The 24,504-nt window shown below is 45.8% G+C and overlaps 7 protein-coding genes across 12 annotated transcripts; 2 read left to right on the top strand and 5 right to left on the bottom strand.

Annotated features, from left to right (window-relative positions):
• The first annotated feature begins 713 nt into the window (after positions 1–713).
• Positions 714–1,769, top strand: cox6a2 (cytochrome c oxidase subunit 6A2). The gene is made up of 4 exons (XM_068336849.1): positions 714–849; positions 1,155–1,224; positions 1,376–1,518; positions 1,591–1,769. Exons 2-4 carry the CDS (start codon positions 1,155–1,157, stop codon positions 1,678–1,680), a joined length of 303 nt encoding a protein of 100 aa, XP_068192950.1. The 5' UTR covers positions 714–849; the 3' UTR covers positions 1,681–1,769.
• Positions 1,770–1,910: 141 nt separating this feature from the next.
• Positions 1,911–9,175, bottom strand: armc5 (armadillo repeat containing 5). 2 transcript variants are annotated; one of them, XM_068336844.1, is made up of 8 exons: positions 8,934–9,175; positions 7,006–7,482; positions 6,855–6,885; positions 6,629–6,739; positions 5,566–6,460; positions 4,683–5,467; positions 4,005–4,137; positions 1,911–3,911 (listed from the first exon to the last, which is right to left on the bottom strand). In XM_068336844.1, the coding sequence occupies exons 2-8, from the start codon at positions 7,381–7,383 to the stop codon at positions 2,477–2,479; spliced, it is 3,768 nt and encodes a 1,255-aa protein (XP_068192945.1). In that variant the 5' UTR covers positions 7,384–7,482; positions 8,934–9,175; the 3' UTR covers positions 1,911–2,476. The 2 variants fall into 2 exon arrangements, with proteins under 2 accessions (XP_068192945.1, XP_068192946.1); XM_068336845.1 differs by having other exon boundaries at positions 7,006–7,513.
• On the top strand, positions 8,519–10,837 carry si:dkey-66i24.7 (uncharacterized). 2 transcript variants are annotated; one of them, XM_068336847.1, is made up of 2 exons: positions 8,519–8,905; positions 10,227–10,837. In XM_068336847.1, exons 1-2 carry the CDS (start codon positions 8,638–8,640, stop codon positions 10,829–10,831), a joined length of 873 nt encoding a protein of 290 aa, XP_068192948.1. In that variant the 5' UTR covers positions 8,519–8,637; the 3' UTR covers positions 10,832–10,837. The 2 variants fall into 2 exon arrangements, with proteins under 2 accessions (XP_068192948.1, XP_068192949.1); XM_068336848.1 differs by lacking the exon at positions 8,519–8,905 and adding an exon at positions 9,473–9,690.
• Positions 10,838–11,240: 403 nt separating this feature from the next.
• LOC137609666 (uncharacterized) lies at positions 11,241–13,531 on the bottom strand. The gene is made up of 3 exons (XM_068336846.1): positions 13,044–13,531; positions 12,014–12,245; positions 11,241–11,939 (listed from the first exon to the last, which is right to left on the bottom strand). Exons 1-3 carry the CDS (start codon positions 13,359–13,361, stop codon positions 11,242–11,244), a joined length of 1,248 nt encoding a protein of 415 aa, XP_068192947.1. The 5' UTR covers positions 13,362–13,531; the 3' UTR covers position 11,241.
• A 288-nt stretch (positions 13,532–13,819) lies between these two features.
• On the bottom strand, positions 13,820–17,072 carry elob (elongin B). Its single transcript, XM_068336770.1, has 4 exons — positions 16,962–17,072; positions 15,590–15,724; positions 15,297–15,405; positions 13,820–15,111 (listed from the first exon to the last, which is right to left on the bottom strand). The coding sequence occupies exons 1-4, from the start codon at positions 16,962–16,964 to the stop codon at positions 14,999–15,001; spliced, it is 360 nt and encodes a 119-aa protein (XP_068192871.1). The 5' UTR covers positions 16,965–17,072; the 3' UTR covers positions 13,820–14,998.
• Positions 17,073–17,416: 344 nt separating this feature from the next.
• On the bottom strand, positions 17,417–20,635 carry zgc:153292 (uncharacterized protein LOC100003014 homolog). 2 transcript variants are annotated; one of them, XM_068336428.1, is made up of 12 exons: positions 20,456–20,635; positions 19,858–20,065; positions 19,736–19,768; positions 19,515–19,630; positions 19,179–19,287; positions 19,079–19,111; positions 18,960–18,992; positions 18,649–18,882; positions 18,418–18,521; positions 18,171–18,336; positions 18,025–18,079; positions 17,417–17,935 (listed from the first exon to the last, which is right to left on the bottom strand). In XM_068336428.1, the coding sequence occupies exons 1-11, from the start codon at positions 20,518–20,520 to the stop codon at positions 18,035–18,037; spliced, it is 1,146 nt and encodes a 381-aa protein (XP_068192529.1). In that variant the 5' UTR covers positions 20,521–20,635; the 3' UTR covers positions 17,417–17,935; positions 18,025–18,034. The 2 variants fall into 2 exon arrangements, with proteins under 2 accessions (XP_068192529.1, XP_068192530.1); XM_068336429.1 differs by lacking the exon at positions 20,456–20,635 and having other exon boundaries at positions 19,750–19,768; positions 19,858–20,036.
• A 213-nt stretch (positions 20,636–20,848) lies between these two features.
• rusf1 (RUS family member 1) lies at positions 20,849–23,929 on the bottom strand. 3 transcript variants are annotated; one of them, XM_068336427.1, is made up of 14 exons: positions 23,648–23,929; positions 23,458–23,535; positions 23,279–23,393; positions 23,153–23,198; positions 22,956–22,988; positions 22,770–22,875; positions 22,567–22,668; positions 22,348–22,418; positions 22,060–22,244; positions 21,871–21,928; positions 21,706–21,770; positions 21,501–21,620; positions 21,349–21,414; positions 20,849–21,267 (listed from the first exon to the last, which is right to left on the bottom strand). In XM_068336427.1, exons 3-14 carry the CDS (start codon positions 23,367–23,369, stop codon positions 21,182–21,184), a joined length of 1,029 nt encoding a protein of 342 aa, XP_068192528.1. In that variant the 5' UTR covers positions 23,370–23,393; positions 23,458–23,535; positions 23,648–23,929; the 3' UTR covers positions 20,849–21,181. The 3 variants fall into 3 exon arrangements, 2 of the variants coding, with proteins under 2 accessions (XP_068192528.1, XP_068192527.1); XM_068336426.1 differs by having other exon boundaries at positions 23,610–23,929; XR_011038337.1 differs by having other exon boundaries at positions 21,194–21,267; positions 21,501–21,598; positions 23,610–23,929.
• Between the last annotated feature and the right edge of the window lie 575 nt (positions 23,930–24,504).

The raw sequence follows: 24,504 nt of genomic DNA on the forward strand, positions 1-24,504 counted from the left end.
TCTAGATTCTGTGCAGGCAAACAATAATTCGTTTTTCTTAGACTAACAACTTCTGCTTGACGGGGAGACATTTGGGGCGCCATCTGGTGGACAGTTTAGAAATATATAAATTCAGTCTAACAGGTTACAAGGTCAGAATTCTGGGGGTCCAAACGAATCTTTAAAATCTGGATGAACCAAACTTCTTATAATAATAACATATAATAAAATATAATAAACATATTATATATAAATATACATATAAAAACACATAAATATATATAATATTATATATTTAAATATATATAATATATACATATATAAATAATATAATATGATAAATAATAATAATATAATAAATATAATTGATAATAATCAGGTTGCGCGATTTGCTTCAGATCCACGCCTACATATATAATAATATATAATAATTTAATTTAATATAGTTTTGATCCCCAAAGGGAAACTAATATATACTTACAAAGCTATAATGACAGTTATTAAGCAAGAAATGACTGCATGAACGTTAAAAATATGAATGCATCAGAGATAATTCTGCACTTAGCTGATCCACAGGCGCTAACAAACTGAAAGCTAAAATTAATGAATTGGGGGGGGGGATCAGCCCTTCCCTTCTAAAGTAGCACCAACACTCCTAATGCCACCACCCTCTTCCTCTTCGTCATACATCAGCACCGCCTCTGCACTCAGACAAATATAAAGTTTTCTTGGCATAGAGAGGATAGGGAGGAGTCTGACACACCGAGTTCAGATCAGGACAGACTGAAGGACGAACAAGCAGGAAGAAGAGCATTTAATCAAAATAAGAGGGACTACAGAGCGTACTGAAACCCCCTCCACCTGAGAACGGTGAGGTTTTATCTGATTTTATACCACATTAGTCTCAGCAGGATTTCTAACTCTCTTTACAGACAGCAACAGTTGCAGGTCTGGTTGCAGGCTGTTGTTTACAATGCAGGTACATTGGGATTGAAGGCCGTACGAGGCTAATACTTGTCGCTAAGAGGCCGTTAAGAGGTCCAATCTGTCACTTCCTGTCCAGTGTCGATCAGGTTTAGCTCGCTGTAACGCTAACGAAGGCTGAACCCCGGTTTGTTCTAATTCTTTCTCTGTCTGGACTACGAAATGCTTCACAAACGCCTCATCCTCTGCAGATGTCCCTGTCTTCGGCCGGCTTGGCTGCCCGTCGAGTGTTTGCTGCCGCATCGAGTCATGAGGGAGGAGGTGAGTCCGTCTTTACCTTACAACCCAACAGAAACAGCGTCGTTCGCTTGTCGTCGGAGAGTTTTGTTGGAACATTAACTGATGGACGCCGTCCTGCAAGATTATATTTTACAGCTAACGCGGTAGTCTCGTGGTTGTTTCTGCTTTACAGCGAGGACCTGGAAGATCCTGAGCTTCGTGGTGGCCCTCCCCAGTGTCGGCGTCTGCATGGTAAACGCCTACATGAAGGAGCAGCAGAGATCGCATGAGGCGCCGGAGTTCTTGCCGTACACGCACCTGCGCATCCGCAGCAAAGTGAGTGTCATCGATAAAGAAAGCGTCCGGTTTGGACGGAAACACCAAATTTATCGATGCGTCTCCTTACAGAAATTTCCCTGGGGCGACGGAGACCACTCGCTGTTCCACAACCCTCACACGAATCCCCTCCCTGCGGGCTACGAGGACTCCCATCACTAGAGGAGGAGCGTTGTCATAGCAACCGCACCGCCGTCAAACGGCGCGTCCAGATAAATGTGGAATAAAAACCTCTTTGTGCTGCATTAAAACCGGCTTGTGTGTTTTATTTGATCCAGACCTCGCCGGGCCGTCAAATGTCTTCATCCGCTGCCAAAAGTAGATCCCCTTAAAGGCACTATTTACTTGCTTTTTGATCCAGTTTCGGTTCACAATTTGCTATAAGCATGAAAAACACAACAGCCGTTGGTTTATATGTCATGAATAAACCTTTTCAAATGTATTTTTTTAATGATTGGTGACACGTCTCTAATAAACAGTTACATTATTTTGTTTTCCGGGTTATCGTGAAAGTTGTCGTCTCTCTGGGCGACCACAGACTTAAAAATAAAAACTTAAAAAACAAAACAAAACCACACTCCAACAACAAGAAACCAAAAGCAGCTTGATGTTCCAGCGATATATTCAGTCGGATAAATTAATAAGTTTACACCGTATATCTGTCCATCAATTATATCTCTATGTACATAATAAACAACTCCAATTCCCAACCTGATCATTCCAGTGCCTCCAGATGAATGACATTTACTGAATGCAATGTGGACACACAAACACACACGCACACACACACACGGGAGGCGGTGCTACAGTTCTTATCAGATTACATGACGTCTAAACAAACATGTAAGCTTCCTGTCTATAAAAATAAATCAACAATCATCAGTTATCATCGACTGAATGAACGCGATGGCAACTTTTCTACAAACGGGCACTCCCCCCTGGATATTTCCCTCCGCCCTCAGCTAAGCGCTAGCGTCGCTAAACTTAGCAGGTCCTGTTTCAGCATCTCCGTGCAGTCGGCCTCTCTGGCGAGTCGGCTCAGGCAGTCCCCCGCCAGCGAAGAGGACAGGAAGGGTCGCGGACAGTCCTGACAGCCCACCAGCAGCGCCAAGCAGGCCCGGCCCAGAGGCTGGTAGCTGTACCGTTGCGAAAACCAGTAGACCTGGGGGAGCAGGGCAGACAGGGCTGCAGCACCGCCCCCCAATCCTGAAGAGGAAAGCGAGTCCTGAACGGATGATTTCAGGAGCTGTCCTGAACTTTTCATCGAAGTCTTTGGTTTAATCCTCAGTTTTTCTGGATCGCAACTTGATTTGGACACCGATGCGACATTTTTGATTGGCCCGCCTCCTCTGGCGGACTTCTGAACCAATCCAGTGAAGGAGGTTTTATCCTCATCGGTCTGGTTCAGGGACATGTTTGTTTTCTTCGTCTGTCCAGGAACCTCAAAACTGGTCAACTCCAACTCAGACGTCCGATTGGCCAGGTTCTCCTCCACCGACTCCGGGCCTTCTTGATCAGGTTTCAAACTGGCAGCTTCGGTGCCGTCCGTTGGGGCAGCTGAAGCAGTTCGTCCGGCTGCTCCAGTGGAGCAGGAAAGGAGCAGCGACACGCAAATGTCCTCCAACTCTCTCCGCAGCTCAGTCACCAAAAACCTGCAAGCTCCAGTCATCATTTCACCAATCGGTGTCTCCTGGAACGCCAAGTCCTCCGTTGCGTCGCCCTTCTGGTAACCCCCGAGACCCTCCAGGACCAACATGTCCAATATCTGGCACCGCCCACTCCTCTGTTCGAGCGGTGAGTCTGTGTCCTTGGGGAGGCGACATCCGTGCAAGTAGTGCAGCACCGGTAGCAGCATACTCGGGGGGACATCTTTGATGCGAATGTCGTCTTCTGGGTTACCCTGAGCTTCGCCAAATCCGCCACACAATAAAGCCCGGAAGTATTCAGAACCAACCCCGCCCGCTTTGCCCCCGGTGATCACAGCTTCCCTGTTGGCTGGGACCCGAGTCCCGTCATCCAGCAGCAACACCAGGTCAAAGTTTGAGCCCCCATAAGGACAGACATCACTCAGGCGAGGCTTTTTCGAGGGAGGAGGCAAAACTCCATCGATTCTACTGGCGAACGGCGATTTAACGGGATTGAAATTCTTTTTGTCGAGGTCCATTTTAAGGCCGCTCATCAGGGCCGACAAGCAGCCAATAAGAAAGGAGAAGTAGAGTGGGTGGAGCTTAGAAGTCAGGCCTGAATGGGGAGAATTTACCAAGTCGTAAAGCAGACGTCCGGATTCTCCCAGGTGGTCTTCGTCAACGTTGTCCTCAAAGGAATCGAGAGGCTGCAGAGCCAGGAGGAGACCGCCGCCATCCAAGAGGAGCTTCTTCAACAGGGACTTGTTGCTGTTCGGGGGAGGGGAAACATTTTTAAAACGCATTTTGGATGAGTCAAGAACCATTCATGAATATAGTCTTCAGAACGGAGCTGCTACTCACCTGCTGATTAACGGTAAAGACAGGGCACAGTTCCTCTTGTCAGACTCGGAGCCTGATAGCATCACGTGGGTCAAAACCCCGGAGCCGAAGCCAGACTCACATTGGACCCGCAAGTTATTCAGAAGAGAAACACCTGGAGAGATGATTCCATTAGGAACTGAGTGAACTCATCGGATGTTTATTACATCCTGCTTCAAAGAGGTGATGTATTGTAATTGTCAGCGTCCGTCGGTTCGTTAGTCCGCCAACTATTTTCGCAACCGTTGCAGATGGAAAGATGAAACAAAAAGCAGATTACTTGGGACAGCAAAGGGGATGAAAATGAGATGATGGCCTTGACCTGGAGAAAACTTGTTGAAGGTCGAATTTCAACTTTTGTACACTCAGGAACCGAATAACATAGAAAGACGAAGGAGAAGACCAGTGAGCAAGACCATTGATCAAAGCTAGTGCTTTGATCTACCTATGCACTAACTTTGATCTATGGTCAAAGCTATGCACTAGTCAGGTACTACTTTCGGGGTACCCTGACCTACCCTGAAAATAGGTCAGGGTAATTCATGGGATTTCATAGTCTCCTTGTTTATGTCTAAAGTAGAGGTGCTAATCAGCTCTGTCTTGCTAGCATAACGCCAGCCATTCTACATTAGCTAATGGACCTTGCAGAAATCTTCTTACCAAGTTGCTTCACTTTGGCTTTGACCCGGTCCGTCTGTCTGTCTTCCCCCTCCAGTCCTCTCCGTCTCTGGCATAGATGGTGATGAATCAGTGCGACAGAACCGGTTCGCACCAGCGCCTGCAAGCAATTCGGGTTGCAGCTGAGCCGGCAGAGCATCCGGAGGCACCTGCTGCTGGGGTCCTGGTGCTGGGTGAGGTAGTAGAGCAGGCCGGGCAAGACACCTGAGCTCACCAGGGCGGTGCTGGGGTCCGTGGCGTGGGAGAAGCGAGAAAGCAGCAGCAAGATGGGCGACTCGGGTGTCCACGGCTCGGGGTGGTAGGGGTGGTGGTAAGCCATTGGTCGGGACACAGAAGGGGGCGTGTCAAGAGTGACTTTGGTCAAACAAGTTGCTGAAGGAGCTCGCTGCCTCTTTCTTTGAGGAGACGAGAACTTTGATGGAGAGACCGGTGTTTGGGGGGTTTTAGCGAGAGAGGAGATAATGGATGGACTGGACTGGGTTTGGGGTGTGAGTAAACCGGAAGATTGGGGACCAGTGGGAGGCAGGGCATTGGTTCTCAATGAAGGTGACAGATGGGGCGGAGCCAAAGAGGAAGTAGGAGGGGATTTTTTGGACGCTGAGTTGGATAGGTAGGAGTTCTTAGAGGAAACCGAGTCAGGGTTTGGAGAGGACGTTTGAGGGTATGACGATGGTGGGATGTGAGCGCCCCCCCATTCCCCTTCAACGCCAGAGGAATCCAGCAGGTCGCCCTCGGAAGAGATTAACCCTTCAGACACCAACCAGGACCTGAGGAGGATGCAATAAGACAGCGAAGAACAACAGAAAACATTAAAACCACAGATTACTTACACCACAAAAGTAGACAGAACTTTGAGTTTCCTTACCTGAGACTTAAAAAGCTTGACGAACATAGACCTTGCTCCCGACCGGCTTCCTCCCTCTTGCAGCCTTCGGGAGGAGGAAAGTCAAAGGAGTCAAAGCACGATGGAGGCAGGAGCTCCGTCGGAGAGATACTGGAGGAGAGGCTCAAGTCCATTTTCTCGGCCGACTGTTCCTCGCCTCTGGTGAGCTCCACGAGACGTCCAACCAGCAGAGGGACCAGCCCCAACTCCTGCAGCTGTTCCATGGCGGATTCATCGAAAACAAAGTCAACGCAGGCCAGGATGGCGAGCCGGGACAGGGGGTGACTCTGATGGGCAGCCAAGAACCCGATCAGCACCTCCAAGCCGCCGCTCTCCTTCACCTTAGCCCGGTTGACGGCCTCCTTGCAGCACAAGCAGAGAGCCTTGAGGAAGACTCCGGACTTGAGCGGATCCTTCTTGACCTCCTCTATGAACTTCTGGATGACCCCCAATGACCCCACCAGGGGGCGGAGACAACCTTGGGAGCACATGTTGGCCAGGGCTTTCAAAGCCAGCTCCTCAAAAGGTTTACCCGACTCACCGGACGCCATGACGCCCAGCTGGGCGAGGACTCCGGAACGGGACACGTCCCGGGCACACTCCAGTCCACAACCGCGGGTGAGTTCATGGATGGTCCTGAGCGCTGCCCGCCTCAGTGCCTGGGGGTATTCTGGGGCAATTAGAGGGGCAAGAGCAGAGAAGGTCCCTTGGGTGAGCAGGGAGAGGCGGTTAGCGGGCGTGTCTGAGAGGTAGAGGAGGGCCCTGGAGGCCGATTGGGCACACTCAATTTTAGGACAAGTGTCTTTGGGCGGGGTCGCCGTGGGGGAGGAGGGACTGGAGGAAACAGACAGGCAAAGGAGGAGGAGAGGAACACCGCCTGTACAAAATGAAGACAAAAAAAGGACTCCAATCATACGTCATGTAATAACATTTTGATTGTTTGATCTCTGAATTTTTATTTATATTTTTTGCGATTCTTTGTAAACTTAAAAAATTTCCCCTCAAATACTATTCACGCTGCTCTTGCACCAACTTTCAGACCTACCAGCATCATGTATGACGGTGGAGCCCTCTGCATCCATGGCCAGGTTTCCTAAAGCCCGGGCGGCTCGGTTCTGGACCGTCTCCAAGGCCACATTTTTCTTCAGGATTTCCACTAAAATGGTTTTGATAGTTATTTTAAGATGAATTTTAAAATATCCATAAATCCAAACTGACAAAAACAAAGAACATTTCAAAACCAAATGAAGTTAATTCAATTTCTCGCTTACCGACAATATTTATTCCATCGAGCTTACGAACCTACAACAGAAGATATTTAATTATAATGTATTTATAAATATAAATATTTATATTGAGCGGTTTTGATGGATTTATCTTTAAATGTTCAGGAGGTTGGGTAGTTTTTGCTTCACATCTCACCTCCACGCGTGTCTCCAGCTCGGTGCAGCAGTTGGCCAGAATGCTCAAGGCCAGGTCCAGGGTTTTCCTGGAGCAATCGGGGTGTCTGAGCAGGTCCAGTAGGGGCCGAAGACCCCCTTGGGCTCTGAACCGGGCGATTCCTGCTTTGTCGCCTTTGATGTGCTGCGTCCGGATAGCAACCAGGGCCCGCCACTGAGACACCCGGGACCTCCTGTCCGGGTCTCTCTCACCAGGTGAGTCAGCCTTGCCGTGACCGTTATGTTCGGGTCCGGGTTTGGAGAGATGAGCCAGGCACCAGGTCAGAGAGGACTCCGGGGATAACGTGTGTCCTTCTCTGGAAGCTGGTTTCCAGTCAACTTGCACAGGTGATCCGGCCATGGTCCATGCGCCTGTCGGGCTGCCGGTTTCAACTCTTATTGTTCCGCCTTTCACTTTCCATAAATATGATGTAGTGTGTGGAACATGTCTGGATGCCGCCTGTGAAACACCAACAAATTAAATCAGTTCACTTTTAAATTGTTCGCACATCTCATACAACTTAATTACAGCGCCAATACGAGTCTGTTTACTATTTTTCCAAAGTTTGCACAAAAATGGAGATGGAAAAATTAGATGGAGGCAACCGATTCACTGTGGCGACCCCCCAAGGGAAAAGCCGAAAGGAGAAGAGACACTCAGGAACTGGATAAGATAGAAAGACGAGGGAGAAGGCCAGTATGAGTAATACTGTGGTGCCGAAGAATTGGATTCGGAGGCGGAGTATTGAAAGGAGCATAAACTTTACTGCTGAACATTTGAGCAGGGTAAGACAGAATGAGTAACACCTTAACCTGTCCGTGTAGGAACCCCCGAACTACACCCAAAGTACCTGGGTGAATTATGTGACCCCACTACAATACCATATATCAAAGCACTAGCTTTGATCTACCTGTGCTTTGATTTACCCTGACCTATGGAAGGAGGTCAGGGTAAAATTTTGAATTCAGGGGTGTCGCGGGATGTTGCAGTCTCTGGCTGCCTTGGTTCTCCCTTACGCGATCGCTCATCAACAATTGCGACTCCACCTCATCGCGGATTTTTGGTCGGTAGTCACGTAATACCGTAACGCGCATTCTATTGGCCGACAGCACCCGGAAGTGCGCTAGTTCCGTCAGACTCGGATTTTTCGTGAGACGCAAAAGTGTTCTAAACAGTCTATCAGAGTGTTTAATATCAGTATGGGGAGGGTTCAGAAATTTTTAAATTACCATAAATAATAAAATAAATAGATCGCAGTCTCGATTGCGGATTCCTCAATCGCATGTGGTTCCTGGAACGCATTAACTGCAAAGACCGAGTGCGCAATGTAGCTTATATCCAGCTTCAAAGCGGTGATGTATTGTAATTTAAATAGTAACGGCTCTGACAGCCGGCTCTTTGAGTTGAACGACGGGAGCCGGCTCCCGATTGGTGGAGCCGCGTTCTTTTTCTCTAGAAGCCGCACGTGATTGGTCAATGGGTGTGGCGTTGTCGACTCTGTGTCAGCGCTGAGCACACGCTCACTGCGCTGAGCCGAGGGGGAGGGACAAGAATACGGGAGGGACAAGAATATTCCTAGAAACGACGAGCGGGAAAGGTTAGAAAGTTAGGAAAATGAGTGAAAGCAGGAAAAGGAGCATGATCTGGACCCACTTTAATTATATTGATAACTTAAAAGCCGAATGTAAAGTCTGCAAGTATAAAATTTCTTATCGAGCTGGCTCCACGAACAACCTCCACAGGCACCTAAGAACTGTCCACCGATCAGTTTCAATGGAAGCAAGACCAGAGGAACCTGACACTAAAGAAGGTGTCAGATCGTCTCCTGCAACTATTGCTGCTGCTCCTGCAGTAGCATCATGCAGTACACCACCACAATCAGGTACAGTCAAATATGAAAGTTGTACCACCTGATGCCGCAGTCGCCGACGGGAGATGGAGTTCCACAGCTTCGGTCCACTCCCTAGAACGAGGCCTCCATCGTGACGAGGCCGAATTAGCGTTATTTTACCTTACTGACGTGTATTAGCTCATTGTGACATGTTTTTGCGTATCGAGTGACGAAATAAATCTCTATTTCAATAATGTTTTTTCACCAGTGGTCGAATATATTTAGTGAAACTAAATGCAATCGTCTACGTTAGCCGCTAACGCCATCTTTAGCCAAACAACAAAACAGGGCGGACGAGGGAGGAAACACGGAGCGAAGGGGCGGGGCTCCTTCACGTACATGGGATTTGTAGTTTTTATTTTAACCTTCCATCACAGTAGATAATGAACAACCTCCATTACGAAACTACATTACCCACAAGAGTTACAAAGTCGTAATTCCGCTGAAGCAGCCGCGGCGTTTAGGGATTGTAGTTTATAATCAGTTCAGCAGTAAAGGAAGAATGGGCAGTTTCACAAGCGAAATAAACTACATTTCCCACATCGCTAAGCGACGTTGTTATAATCATCGTTTTACTTGACGCAAGAAAACGCATCGCTGCCTCTGAGAGGTTGTTAAATTCCACGATAAATACGTTGCTAATGAAACCCAAGGTGGACTTAAACGCGGATGGTTTAGCAGGATGGAAGTTATGGAGAACATCGTGATTCAAAGCGCCGACATGGAAGGGAAGGAAACGGTCGTGTCCGCCGCGGACACCGATAAAACCAAAGCAGGTTAGAAGTTGAACCGCTTTTACAGAGTCATCGATTGAAGCGAGGAGGATGTGATGAATGCGCTGTCTCAGTCACAACCTGATTATTATTATTATTATTATTATTATTATTATTATTATTTTGCTTTATCGTTAACCTTTCCTTAAATAAGTCTGAAGCGTTGCATGCATTTTTAATTTCTTTTTGCTATGTGGGCTGATTGGGACCACATGAGTGCAAAAACAAGGATTTTATCTTTTTACATGATGTAATTTTTCTGAGAAAAATGATGTCCACAAATACATACAAAGTCACAGTTGAATAATAATAATGTGCAAAACTATTTATTGTTTGCTACAAACCAGCAGCGTTTTTCACGATTGGAAAAACAATATGAAAAAGATGAAGAAACATACTTTTATGATCCCCTTGGGGAAATTATTTTTCTATTCCAGTCTTTTTTTTTTTTTTTTAATATCTACATTTGTAGTCATCATGTTTTGTAGATTTAACGCAAATTGTGTCCTAATATACATTTTACCCCCCCCCCCCTCTAGAATTTTTATGGACGCTCCAGGCCACGTGGCACCTCGTCAACGCCCGGCTGGACATGGAGCCGGCTTTCGATCAGCCGGTGTGCAAGAAAAAGAAACTTTGGGAGACGGTGGCGCAGAAGGTGAACGCCAAACTGCGTGAGTCGGAGGTCAGCGACGTGACGGTGAAGTCGTACGAGTGCGACCTGAAATGGAGGAACATGCTGTCCACCTACAGGAAGAACAGCGAGCGCGCCAAGAGGCTGGGCGATGCCAGCGTCCACTGGGAGTTCTTCAAGGTCATGCACTCCGTCCTGGGCAAGAGCCGGGAGGAGATCGAAGCCCAGCGGCGGGCCAGGCTCAGCGGCACCAGGGTGGGCCAAGCCATCGCCAGCAAGAGGTTCACACCCATCCTGCCCACGCCGCCCGCCACCGTGGTCCCCTCCGCCGCCCGGCCCCCGCAGGACGTCCTGCAGCTGTACATGGAGCTGCAGGAGAGGAAGATGAACATGTGGGCGCAGCAGAAAGCGCTGGAGGAGAGGAAGATAGAGGCCATCAACAACCTGGCCCAGGCCATCTCCAGCCTGGCTCAGAAGAACGGCACGCAGGCGCCGAAGGACGACCACTAGCGTCGGGCGTGGGAGTGTGTGTGTGTGTGAACAGACACCATGCTGCACAAGGAGAACTGGTTGAATGTGTTCTTAAAGTGTTCTCGGATTTTATTTGGGTTATAAGAATGGACTGAATTCTGTAGAACAAGATGCGATCAATTATTTTATATTGAAATTGAAGATTTTATGTTGGAAAAATAAAAAAAATCACAAAGATGATTAAACTTCAGCTGCATTGATTATTATGAAAAAGTTATTATTATGAACGTACTCCCACTGGATCAATTAAATATTTAATCAATCCTGTTTTTCTCTTCTGATTAAAATTTTTTGAATTATAATAATGCAATAAAAAATTTAAGTACTTTGTGTGCCGACAAACAGACGTTTGGATGTTCTGTTAAAATAAAACTTTATGTAACATCGAGTTACGTTTTAAACAACAACTTTGAGATGGCATCACGTCTGTTTAACCCTTCATCCTCCTCCTCCTCTTCTTTAACCCCCGCCCCCTCCTCCTCGCGTGTGGCTCCTCCCCCTTCGACCTCTCCTTCCACCACTTGTCCCAAGTCCAGAAACACGTTGTGCAACACGCAGGCCGTCAGAACCACGGCCCGCGCCCGATCGTAGTCCCCGATATCCAGATACTGGAGCCGGCAGAATCGGGCCCTCAGGCGGGCGAACGCCTGATCCAGGATGTGGAGATGTTCCTCCAGGGTCCGGTTGAAGAGCTCCTCTCTGGGCCCCAGAGCTCCGGAGTAGGGGGTCAGGATATGAGCGCTGAGCGGGTAGCCGGTTCGGGCCACGATGCAGGAGCCTGAGGGAACCAGTCCCGGATCTTGCTGGAGTTTGGCCCTCAGGGCGCGGCCCCTGTCCACGTAGGACCCTCTGCTGATCCTGCAGTGGAGGAACCGGCCGTGGTGGTCGACCAGGAGCTCCAGGTTCAACCAGGAGTCAGGATGGACCTCCTTCTTCATCCTCTTCTCCTCGGGCGCGGCGCCGTCCTCTTCCACCCTCCCTGTGGGCAGGCGGATGGGGATGCGGGTGTGTCCCAACACGCCCAGGACCCCAGGGAGGCCCCGCTGCTCCGGCCCGAGGGTGGCCAGCGGGACAAGGGTGTCCAAACCTGGAGAAAAAATTTTTTTTATTCCCCCACTTGAGTCTACACCAACACTGGTCCGTGATCCACCCCCCACCTACCCGCCGGCCATCGGATCAGCGTCTCCTCCAGCGCGTTGACGCGTTCGCAGAAGGAGAAGAAGATCCGGTAGATGTTCCCCTTCTCCAGGTGGAAGCGCTGGGACACGCAGCGATAGCTGACGCGCTCCGTCAGCAGGGTCAGGGATAGCCGCACCGTCTGGGACAGGGACAGACGCGGCCGGCCCCCCGGCCGGGTCCTGGCCTGGGAGCACTGGAGCAGGTCAGTGATGTGCTGAGGAGAGGAATTCAGATTCAAAAAAAACTTTATTTGTCCACAGGGATTAATTGACAGCATATAAAACAGTAACGTACGTAATAAAGCAAAATAAAACAAGAACCAATACAGTCACAGACTGCAGCATCCCGCAACACCCCTGAATTCAAAATTTTACCCTGACCTACTTGCATAGGTCAAAGATCAAAGCTAGTGCTTTTCTACGGTCGTACACTGGCCTTCTCCCTCGTCTTATCTTATCCGGGTCTTGAGTGTACAAAATTGAAATTTGACCTTGAACTAGTTTTCTCAAAGTCAAGGTCATCATCTCATTTTCATCCCCTTTGCTGCCTGAGTCATGTGCTTTTTCTTTCATCTTTCTGTCCGCAACGGTTCTGAAGATATTTGGTGGACAAACGGACGGACGGACACACAAACACTGACAATTACAATACATCACCTCTATGAGCGGGATGTAGTAAAATAAAGCACATACAGCAGTAAAATATATAATTCTCATAAATCTACAATATAAACAGGTATGTTTATAAGTATATAATAAGTATACTGTATGTAAAAAGGTTAAAAAAAATTGTAAAACTCTAAAAATATACAGATATCCGTCACAGACGCTTCATACTGTCATCATGATGTGTAAATGTAGAAATTACCCCTAAAAAAATCAACAATCGTTAGCTATTGGTTGCCATGGTGATGGTATGTCGGGGTCATTTACACTCGCTGCCCCCCCCCCCCCCCCGCCCTTTTTTGACCTATAAACTTATTCTTAGGCGGGCCGTGACGTCACACCGGTACCTGGACAGCAGCCTCGGTTCCGGTCGGCTCCGGGTCCCGGACCGGCGGCTCTTCCTCCTCCTCTTCCTCCACCTCCTCCTCCTCCAGGCTGAACTGGAGAACCTGCGGCTGCACCTCCTCTCCACCCCGGAGGACCTGCACGTACACGCCGGGAGGAGGCTCCGCCGGCAGCCGGGCCATCAGCTCGGCCTCCAGCAGCTCCTCCACCGCCTGGTCCAGCCGCTGCTCCAGCTCCGCCCCGGACAGCGGCTGCCATTCCCGCTCCACCATATCCAGCACGGCTCTGCCCGCCGACACCACGAACTCACCGGCGTCCATCGGCGCTGAAGGACGGTTTACCGGATGTTTACTTCATCTCGGATGTGTCAACAATCACCTATCAACCGTTATGGACGTGTAAACAAAGAGTAAACAAATGAATTCATCGCGGCGGGTTAACAAGTTTGAATCCTACTACGGCGAGGGAATGACCCGCCCCTTCATGGCTTTGATTGGCTGGTCTGGTTCTGTCAGGGAGCGTGACGATTGGACGAGGTTCTTTTAAGGGCGTCACCATAGTAGGACTTCCGACTTGACGATCCATACTATGGAAAAAGCGTTGCTAGCAAACCGGAAGCTAGCCTGTAAATTAGGCTAGCCGCCATGGGCTAATAGGCTTAGCAAACTACGTCAGCAAATTAAACTTTTCAACGTCATTATAAGATGACGTTTAAAAAAATATTTAAAGTTTAAAGGGGCTGATAAAAATTATACAAAATCACCACAGAGCACCAGCATGAAAAAGTTTGTTTTAATGTTAAATCAGTTACAAGTGCAACTTTGATCATGTGCCACTGTTTAACAGCCTCGACTTGCAAATGTGGTAAAGTCAAAAATTCCAGGCTGAAATTTTCTTAAATTTAGTTTTCTAGATGAAACCCAGCTGTACACTTTTTTTTTTTTTTAGATGATGTTTTTAAATGTTCATATTTAATTTTTAGGAAAACATGGTGTTACAGCATTAACACGTTACATCCCACCCGCTCCCAAACAAAATCAAAATACTGTACGCAGCGATTGTGGGACAGCGGAGTCAAATGTTCACATCATGACTGAAACATCTTGGCTTGACTCCTCCTCTTTGATTTCATGGACTTTATTAATAAGGTTTTATTAGAAAACAAACAAACAAAAAAAAACAACCCTTTTCTTTTGTGATTGCTACTGTGCCGCTCCTTCATCACATTCCCAACAGGTTCGGTGTTTCGCCTCGAAACGCTTCAGTCTCAGTAACTTCAGCTACGAACAACCGCTCGTCATCCTCCAGATCTTCCCCCAGCGCACAAATCCATTTTATTTCAGATTCATATCGTTCAAAAGTTCTTGAAATACAGATAGTAACTTAGAAATTCACAAACTCCTAACTATTGTGGCAACACATACCCAGGTCAAAGACCAAAAAAACATGTTAATCCTAGTAATAGTTTAATAAAGAAACACACAAACACAAACATAATAGCCTTAAAATGTCACACCTTATCAACTCCCACGTTTAAGCCAGCGAAATAAAAAAACAAAAAAAAACACAAGGTAAGCAGCGATAACCTTACCCCATTCATATACGAGAATTAACTAAATACAAGGTACAATTCTTTATTTTCAGCCTTCCTGTGAATGACTGACAGTGTCGTGACAAGTCCGTCAGGTATCTCTGAAGGGTCTCGTGTGTGAAATTATCAATTTGTCGAGCATGCGTTCATCAATTTGGGACAAATTCACCACTTTGAAGCCCCCGCCCTCAAATTTACAACAAGGACAATCCGTATTTTGAAATTGTTTGCGCCCAGCTGAAGATCTGTCGTTGGAAACTCGACCACGGAGGCATGGCTTCCCTAAATCCCTCCCTCCCCCCAGGTGCGTCTTCTTTACAGCCCCCTTTTGCGTCCCTCTCGTTTGCCCCCCCTCCACCCGGTCCCTCACTGTACAGCCTGTTCGTTGGCTGTGCTGCCCGAGTCCTGGGGCTTCATGACATCAGGGAGCTCTGGGGGGGTGGAGAAAGACTCGATCCTCAGCTGTTCGAATGAATCATCTGGAGAGAACGACAGAGAGAGAGAAGAGAGAGGAGGGGGGGGGGGTGAAAGTGAAAATAGAAAAGATCCATTACACAAAGTGAATCCGATCAGAGCAGGAGATCCAGGCCGATAAATTTCATAACCGAGATTTAGTCCCGATGGAGAGTCAAAGCCAACGAAAAACTGGGGGTCGCCGACTCACCGCTCAGACGGAACGCTAATCCCACCGTCGCTGGAGCCTGAGGTCGGGCTGTCTGGTTTGTGAAGCCACAGTTTCCAAGGGTTTGACTGTCATTCAGCATCACATCATCCTGGGAGGGGGACAAGTTGAGAAGACGGAAGTTTAGAGACGGCTCCACTTGTTCTGGGATGTTCAGAACATTAAAGCCACACCAGTCCTGCTCACTGATTCATATTAATATAATGTGGAAATGACCAGACTAACCACCAGCTAACATTTACATGGCAGGTTAAAGCAGCAGCCGTCTCATCTACCTTGTAGAGCCTCTGGTCTTCAGGTGGCCTCTTTAAAATTCCTTCCACGATGCGTTTCAGCTCGTAAACTGTGGTCGACTCTTTGGCATCCGTGAAGATAGTCGTCTTGTGACGTCGAATCATTAGAAACACATCCTGATGGGAGACGGAGTGACGGTAGAATATAAGGGAGGGGGGGGGGGGGTGAAATAGGATTGGAGATGACTAACATCAGAAACACTTCATTATTGAGTCTGTCCTTGATTTGGAGATGTGAAGACATGGCATGGAGTTTCACATCTTCAGGTTTAAATTAGATTATTTATCCAGCTTCAACTGGAAATAGAACAGATAGTTTAACACCCAGGTATCCATTTCTAACATATAAGCCCCCCAATGAGGGACTAAATATGTTTTTGTGACAAAAATCTAACTGGGATTATGCATTACCCTATGAACACCCATCAAGCAACTTTGTGGAGGGGGCCCCCCACCCCCCAAAGAGAGGGTTACCTAACGTAATATAATCAGTGCTGGTTCTTTATTCTGTGGTCAAATTAAAACAGTCAGCAAAGGTTGAAATGGGACAAATACAGAGCTGTAGTTTAAATACAACACAAGCTAATCTAATAAATTAGCATGAATAATGTAACCGGTTTCGATGAAATGAGAACAACTATCAGAGATGAAGCTAACCCTGACATTAAATTGAAGTTAGGTTTTAAAACTTTTAAAACACGAATAATCTCCACATCAAGGCTTTTAAAGCCCACAGCTGCTAGCTAGCGTCACCATATACACAAGCAATGGTTAGCTAGTAGCTAATGTAGCTTCCTTGTAGACTAGAGTAATTAAATTAAATTACTTTACAGGCCCTAAAAACATCGAGTACTGAACCACATTTTAAATCAGAAACTGACATTTTTGTATTTAATATTTAAAGCTGGTCACGTGATTTAAAATCTCCGTTGTTTAATTATGAAGCTAATCGAGCTACATTAACTTTAGCTAGTTAGCCCCCTGGTGGCTAGTTAGCAATAGACCGAAAGCAAAGTTGGCTTTTTTGAGGTGTCACTTATCTAAAATATTAATTTACACGTTTAACATTCCCTGTTAACATTAAAGTCTACTTAAGTGCAATGGTTATTCATTTTTAGCTAGCATTAGCCGGTGTATTGACGTTAACCAACACAGGGAAGCTAACGCTAGCCGCGCTAGCTGGGGTTAGCTAAACAAAGACATCAGCTTTAGGGTAAAGGCTTCTCCCAGCCAGCTCGGTTCGACTGCCGACCGCGTCTGATTTACCGCTAACCGAGGAGCTTCTTAATCGGGTAAAGTCCGGTCTGACTGATTAAAACGCCGCTACATTTTAAGCTCTATTTTCCTCACTCACCATTTCTTGCGGTTGGCTGCTCGCAGGAAGAAAAAAAAAACGCCTCCACTGCACAGCGACAACTGTGAGCTCACAGCGGCGTCAGGCGGCCACGCGTGCAGCGTCACTAGCGACCAGCAGGGGGCTGCAGCGAGGTGTTCTTCTTTTAATAATGGGTGAAGGACGCAGAGTGGAGCGCCAGCGCCCCCAACTGGACAGTTGGGGAACTTGCTCCTAAAAGACCAGCCTTTATTTGCACATTCAGGCCTTAGAGAGAAATACAGCATAACATGATCGATCTGGAGATAGATCTACTGCTGAATACTCTCGCACTCTACTATCTGAATGTGAATAAACCATAAAAAACTGTGAAAAAAATAAAACAAAACTGAATAAAACATGAAAAAATATGAAACCACAAAAACTGTAATCGCCCCTCATCAGTTAAAAAAATGTTTTTTTTTAAATTTAATTTAATTGGTGTGTTTGACATGCTACAATCTCATTGACAGGATTCTCTGCCTTTCAGTCTTGTTGTGCATTTAGCAGATATTTATTGACATGTTGTTTATTATGAAGTAACAATCCATTAGACAGAGTAGGCTTTGCATTCTCCAGCTTTAATGCTTGTGACTGTGTGACTACAGTATAGATCACAGCTAATGCTAAAGCTAACAACATTATTGTCAGTACTTTTAAAAAGACCCTATTCAGGTTTTCATAGTCCTAATATTTCATTATTTCCAAGACAATTCTTTATTGTGCAGCGTTAAAATCTGTGATAAAATACAGCTTTTAAAATATCATACAGGTATGAAAACCACTAGTAAAAACAAATATTGAAGTGAAAACATAATGGAGATTAAACTCTGTGGACAATGCAGAGTCCTTGGGTTTTAGTAAACAAGATTCTGGTCAAACAATCCAGTCCAGATAAAGTGGGAATGCTTCCAAAAATAGTCTCGGATCTATTTGTGAAACAAGACCAGCTTGACCTGGAAAATAAAACCACACAAAGTGAGACAGGTTGTAAACGACTGTCACATTGCTCTGTACACAAACACTTGGAGCCCATTCAACTCACCAAACTGACTTCATCTCACCACAAAAGCGCTCTCCTGGATCTTAGAATGGGCCAACTGCAACACAGAAAACACCAACATCATTGTACGGAACACGCCGCGTAAAAAAAAAGAAGCCGATCCACATTCAGACTGAAGGCGGACTTACGTTCAGGCCCCTGGGGGTCCGGACCGGCTCCAGTCCTTTACAGCAGAGCGCTGAGAAAGGCCTCTCCATCGTCATCGAATGCTCTTTGCAGCACAGACTGAACACCTTGGCGGGCAGGTAGACGTCCCAGTCCGCCGCGTGTTCCTCGATCAGATCATTCACCATCCTATCGGAGAGCAGCGAGTCAAGCTGACAGGAAGCGCCGATGCCAAAGCATACGGAGGACTCGGCGCCAGACTCATCTCACCTGTCGATCAGCTGCTGCGTGATCAGATCCACGCTGCCCGTCTGCTGGTGATGGACGACGAGTGCGACGCTGACCTTCAGCTGATCCTTCAGTTCCCTGTTGATCTAACACGGAGACACGTTCACAAGACAAATCTTAAAAAGAAGCTGCAACAATCGGCGTGGTTAAGCTGACGTGCCTTGCGCATAAAAGGCACAGACGGCAGAGATACAACGCAGCACTCCGGCTCACTTTGTGGACGATGTCTTGCGGCAGTCTGGACAGGATCCTGACTGGGTATCCAAAGTGCTCGATGACGCCCACGACGTGCTTCGCCACGTCCGGAGGGAGGCAGGACTCCATCGGCGAGGCCTCCACCCACTTGGAGAAGTAGTCCGTCACGGTTAGCACGTATCTGTGGCCGTTAAGCGTTTGCGGCAGCGGCCCTCTGACGTCCAGACCGAGCCACTGCCACGGCTCGTTCACCTGCCGTCACAACGTCACACCCAAATGAGATAAAACCACATCAAACGCCGACTCAGTGAAACGGCGCCGAAACTGACCTCGATCACCTTTTCAGGATCTTCACTTTCTGTCTGAAAAATCCCAGAAAGCTCAATTAAAATACATCCTAGCGTCAGAAAAGAGGATTCATGTTACAGTCACCATAGCAACGACTTACATTTACGTTATCGTCCGGAGCCCATTGGATATCCTGTCAAACAGACGATCAGTAGACGACGATGACATCATCTGAACGCTGGTTGTGTCTCCAGACTCACCTGTGGCGTGCAGTAGTCGCCATGGAAGAAATGTGGGAACGACTCGATCTTCATCAGCCCTTCATCGACGATAATCCTCCACTTTTCAGACTTTTTTGGGTCTTTGTTTCTGAATATGAAACCGGTAAATGTGAAAACACTAAAGGAACCGCCTCCCATAGAACTCCAAACGTCTTAAAAGGACAAATAAACAACGATTATCAGGTAAAACGTCTCTGAACATCATCAACATCATCATTGGTGCTTCATCTCAAGTTCTCTCCACAAAGGAAGAACATCTCAGTGAGTCTTTGTGTACAGATGTCGTCACGGCGACAGGTTGAGACTCAAACCCACCCAGCAGGCTGTTCTGTCTGGCTGGGCTCTTTGCTCTGGTTGCTTCTCTTCGCTGCGGGGGGCCCGGTCACGGGGGGCTGAGGCGGGTTCTTCTGCGAGGCTTTAGCGCCGGCTGGCTGCGTTTACATCACAGGGAAAGAAAACGTTTAAGCGGGTTGGGCTCGCATGTCAGGATTTTAATTATTATTAAAGAAATAAGGTGAAGGTTTCAGAGGATGGACCTTCTGTCTCTTACGCCTCGTGGTGACCGGAGCCTGGATGGGGGGGGGGAGAAACAAGAATTGATCAGAAACAAGGAAGCTGTGGTTCTGTTTCTAAACGACTCACCAAAACTTCATCAAACCTTTGTTTTCTTTTTCTGCTTGTCGTCATCGGACGGGAACTTGGTGGGAACGGCGTCTTCTCTCAGGATGACGGCTTTTCCCGTCCTGTCGATGTGCTTCTCCTCGAAGTGATCGATGCACAGCACGGAGAAGCGGGACGGCGTCCAGTCCTTCCACTTCATGTTTGACAGCCATTTCTTCAGCTTCCTGGGGTTGTAGAGAGGAAACCTGGAGGGGGGGGGGGGGGGCGAAAGCCACCAGATCAGGGGTGTCAGAGCTGGTTTTTATTCTCACTAACCCTTCAGCCTCTTTCTAATAGCTGTTTGTATTTGATTAGAATTGCAGTGGTTCATTCCAACATTAAAAGTCAACACGTCATTTACTTCATGTTGTGTCAACAGAAACTGAATTATAGCACTGCAAACATGATCTAATCTGTTAAATACATACATTTATACTACTTCAGAGGTACTTTAATAAACATTAAAAGTCCACCATCATGAACTCCTGTCAGTAAATTCAGCTGCATTGGTGCTGATGCTGCTAAAGGCTAGCCGGACTGCCCACAAACCAACAACACATTTCCTGTTTTTACGAGGAATAAAAGTCGATACTCACTTAAAATACTTCACATCTGAGTCGCTGGAGTGTTCGCAGTTGTAAGCACATTTATATCGTCCCATTTAGTAAACAGTGGTGTTTATTTCGCGACCAAATACCAAATAGTTTGTTGTTATTTAGCCAAGTTAGCTACTGTGCGTTTTCCACATCCGGTTAAGATTTTCAAAATAATTGTAAAATAAATAAAATAAATCAAATCTTAATAGCATGAAAGCTTGTCACGTAGCAAACAATGGCAGAAAATTTAAAACATAGACAATATTTTCTATAGTATATATTTATCTCGAATAAAACTAATAAAAAGTATTTTTTATTAGTTATAACACGTAACATGTTTATCTCCGCTGCATTTAGCAACTTGTTTCCGAAACCGGAAATTCTTCTTCTTCACCGTCTGTTAATTGCATACGGAAGCTTATTAGCGCCCCCTCAAGGAAGAAACGTGTGAAGTATAAGTGAGTGAAAAATCATGTTTATTTGGCGCATTACTGAAATAAAATGTTTATTTTTACGGATGGACTATACATATTCATTTAATAATGATATTCAATAACCATGTAATTTATAAAAATAAAAAAAAATCCCATAGAAATATAGATGTTTCTTGTTCAAGAACTGGATACAGAATGAACCAAATTCAGAATACAGTACTTCAAATATCAATATTTATATGAAGTTACAAAATGTGATTTCAAAAGTTTGCAATAAGAAAAAAAAAACAGCTCAGTTGCTTTTTGCTTTCCACTCGACCCTCCACTCGTCCCAATCCAGCAGCGTTCGATGCATGTCCCATCCTGCAGCTTCCACTCCTGGAAATTATATTCACAAAGTCATGCATCTGCATAAACACACACAACGATGGCTTGTAGTGCAGCTGTGTGTAAAATCACCTTTGATGAACGGTTTAAAAAGCGTTTCCATCATCTCGTGACTCTCATGCACCATTTCCCAGTGACCTTAAAGGTGAAACCAAGTGTGAAGACATAAAAAATACAAATTTTACTCATTTAAAACATAGAAATCAATGGAGGGGAAGGCTCACTCTGTTGTTGTGCAGCAGATTCTCTTGAAGTCATCAGGTTGCTAAGGCACACAGCTTGGCACATCGCCCGGATCTCATCGCGGACTGACGCATCTGGCCTTAAACAAACATAGATGCAGCCTGACAGGAAGTCAGGTGGATTAAAAATATTCAGTGTGTGGCTCCTAAAAACACCTCTGCTGTCTGAAGGTGCAACATGACGTACCGTTCCTTACTCCTATAAGAAAAGGCATGTCGTTGTTCTTCAAAGCCAAATTCAGTTCTTCTGAGCTACAAAAGCAAAAGACATCAAAATTATTCATGTGTGTAACTATGTTGAACTTTATTTTGGAATGTTTTGACAGGAAGTTAAGGTGGCGGATTAAATTACCTTCGCACAACCTGGTCCAGCCTCACTCCAAGTTTGATTGGCACACTTTTCCTAAATTCTGTAGAACACAATAAACATTTTTGACAGACAAAATCAATTTGTTATCAATCATAACTGTGTCTCCAATGCTGCAAACGTCAGACATAAAAATAATTATTAAAAATGCAACAGAAAATTCACAATTCCCACCCAGGAACACTGGTTCTCTCTGATTGGCTTCTTCTGGGCTCAGGATTTGTCTGTCTCTCAGGTACTGTTGCATCACAATCAAAAGTCGCGCCTCACTGAAGGTTTCCATGACAACCGAACGCACAGCCTTGTAGTTGGAGAAAAGGTGGAGGATGGTGAAGAGGAAGAAGAGGCTAATGGTCAATCTGTGGGCCAGACATTTTAGAGAGGGAAGGGAAGTAGATGTTATAAAAGAAGCAACAGATTGATGCCATGAGATTTATTTATAATTGATAAAAAAATATTTACTGTGGATTATCAGTGACGAAAGGAATGAGGACCAAACTGACCAGCAGTCCGGCAAGATTCACTAAAGTCTCCTGAGGGAAATAAATGAGGAGAGAGTTTAGGATGATTTTAAGTAAGAGGTGTGAAAAATACGAATGTAAAAAATATGTTCATACAATTGATGACGTCTGTTCCAGGAAAAGAAATGACCCATTCTACCTCTTTACATGTTATATTTACCTGACTGCCGTCTTTGGCCGAGATGTCTGCCATGTTGTCTCTGCGAGCCTGATGACAAGTCAGAGCGGCTCTGGAGGCTCCGCCAGCAACGCCAACGATAGACTGGAGAAAACAAACACACCTCAACCCTCCAGATTTAATGTGAAAATGTGATTAAAAGTACTGATTTATTAATCAAGATTGGACTTCAGGTTTTTATTTACCATGAATATTCCTGCAATGCAAACAATCAGGGTGAAGTAAGCTGGAAAGTGTGGAGCCAATATCATCATAAACATGGCGACATCGTTGAGAATGTCAGCAACCAGCCTGGTGGGGAAGTAAAAGAAAGCCGCTAAAACATCAGACAGGGTTCTGGTACCGACCAGGTGCCTGTAAAGCCTGCATACCTCCACTTTTTGGCCTCAGAGTCCAGTTTACTCCTGGGAATAAGAGAAAAAACAATCATAAAGAAGAGAGAACAACTTATGTTTGGGAAAAGTTCTTAATAATAAGGCTTCAATTAATGAGAACTTTATTATTAGTTACTTATAATATGATCAACTAAACATTTCAGCTGTAAAATAAGAGCTGAACCTGAACTCACCCCTTCTGCCAAGCGAAGATGATTCTCCCCAACATTCCTGCTCCATCTGCAGAGAAACACAGTCTTTTAGCAGCTGTGCTCCAATCCATCCTAACATAAATGCACGATAAACTTCTCATGGATCACCTTTTAACAACCAGGTGATGGTGGCTGCAGTCACTGTGGCCTCCTGATCACCGACACCGACGCCTTTTAGAGAGGCCTGAGTGGCTAACATCCCCGACAGAGAGCTGCAGAAAGCCTGAAGGAGAAAGTTTATGAGCTCCAGTCTGATGATTGGGAATACTTTAAATCACTTCCTGTACCTGTACTGTATCCCAGAACTGGTACTGCAGGTAATCCTTGCTGACGCTCTCTGGATAGCCTTGAGGCAGGAAGATTCTCTGGGGGGGTTAAAGGTTAAAAGGTGAGTCTGATGCAGATTTAGCATGAAGCTACAAGGAAATTATATACTTACTTTAAAAAGTCCAAAAATACAGTTTCCAGTTGATTCACCTTCTCTCAAATTCCTCCTCCTCTCTGTCGCTCCATCCTTGCCAACATAATTCCAGGATTCTGCACTGCCGTACCTCTCTGTGGCCCAAACCGACCCGTTATCTGGCTCCATTTGGGCTGTAAGAGGAGAAAAACCAGACGGTGGTGACTAATCGGATGAATAAAATCACAACGCGGCGTCAAAAGCGATTAAATAAACGTTTATTTGTGTTTATTTATGCTCCATCTGGCTTAAAACCCCGCAGAGTACGTGTCATTCCGTTCTGTCGTCCATTTTTTGGGACACTTCCGTGTTTACTTCCGCTTCATTGTTTAGGGCTTTCTCATTGGTCAATATGGAGTCTAAGGCGGGGCTCAGTAGTTTTACGGCAAACCTACTAGTCCAATCTTCATAGACGTTTGCGGAACAGCGAAAAGTTTGCATTATTATCATTTAACAGGTAATTAGAGAATTAATTACTTATACTTATATTTTCAGGATAAGTTAGTTGTTTTTTTAAAAAAAAGATTGGATCGCACTCAACGTCATTGTTGCCTCAATTTTATTTAAGTAAATTATATCATTACAAAAAATCATAAAGATAATAATTATGATGAATTATTATGTATTATTACATATTAGAACAACTCATGAGACCTAAAATGGGTTTAAAACGTCATATGCAGTAATAAAATGTTCTATCCAGACGTTTTCTTGTATAAATCTAATACTTTTGGTTTTGGCTGCATATTTTCAAATCAGTAAAGAGTGAAGTTTTGACCTTGGTGGAGGCCTGTGTTCTCTGTGTCCTCCTGTTTATACAAGAAAATAAGACCTTGAATGGCTGCACCCATCAAACCACAGATATTAATAGGCA

Source organism: Antennarius striatus, chromosome 16 (genome assembly GCF_040054535.1).
Source record: "Antennarius striatus isolate MH-2024 chromosome 16, ASM4005453v1, whole genome shotgun sequence".
In the NCBI taxonomy this organism is placed as follows: domain Eukaryota; kingdom Metazoa; phylum Chordata; class Actinopteri; order Lophiiformes; family Antennariidae; genus Antennarius; species Antennarius striatus.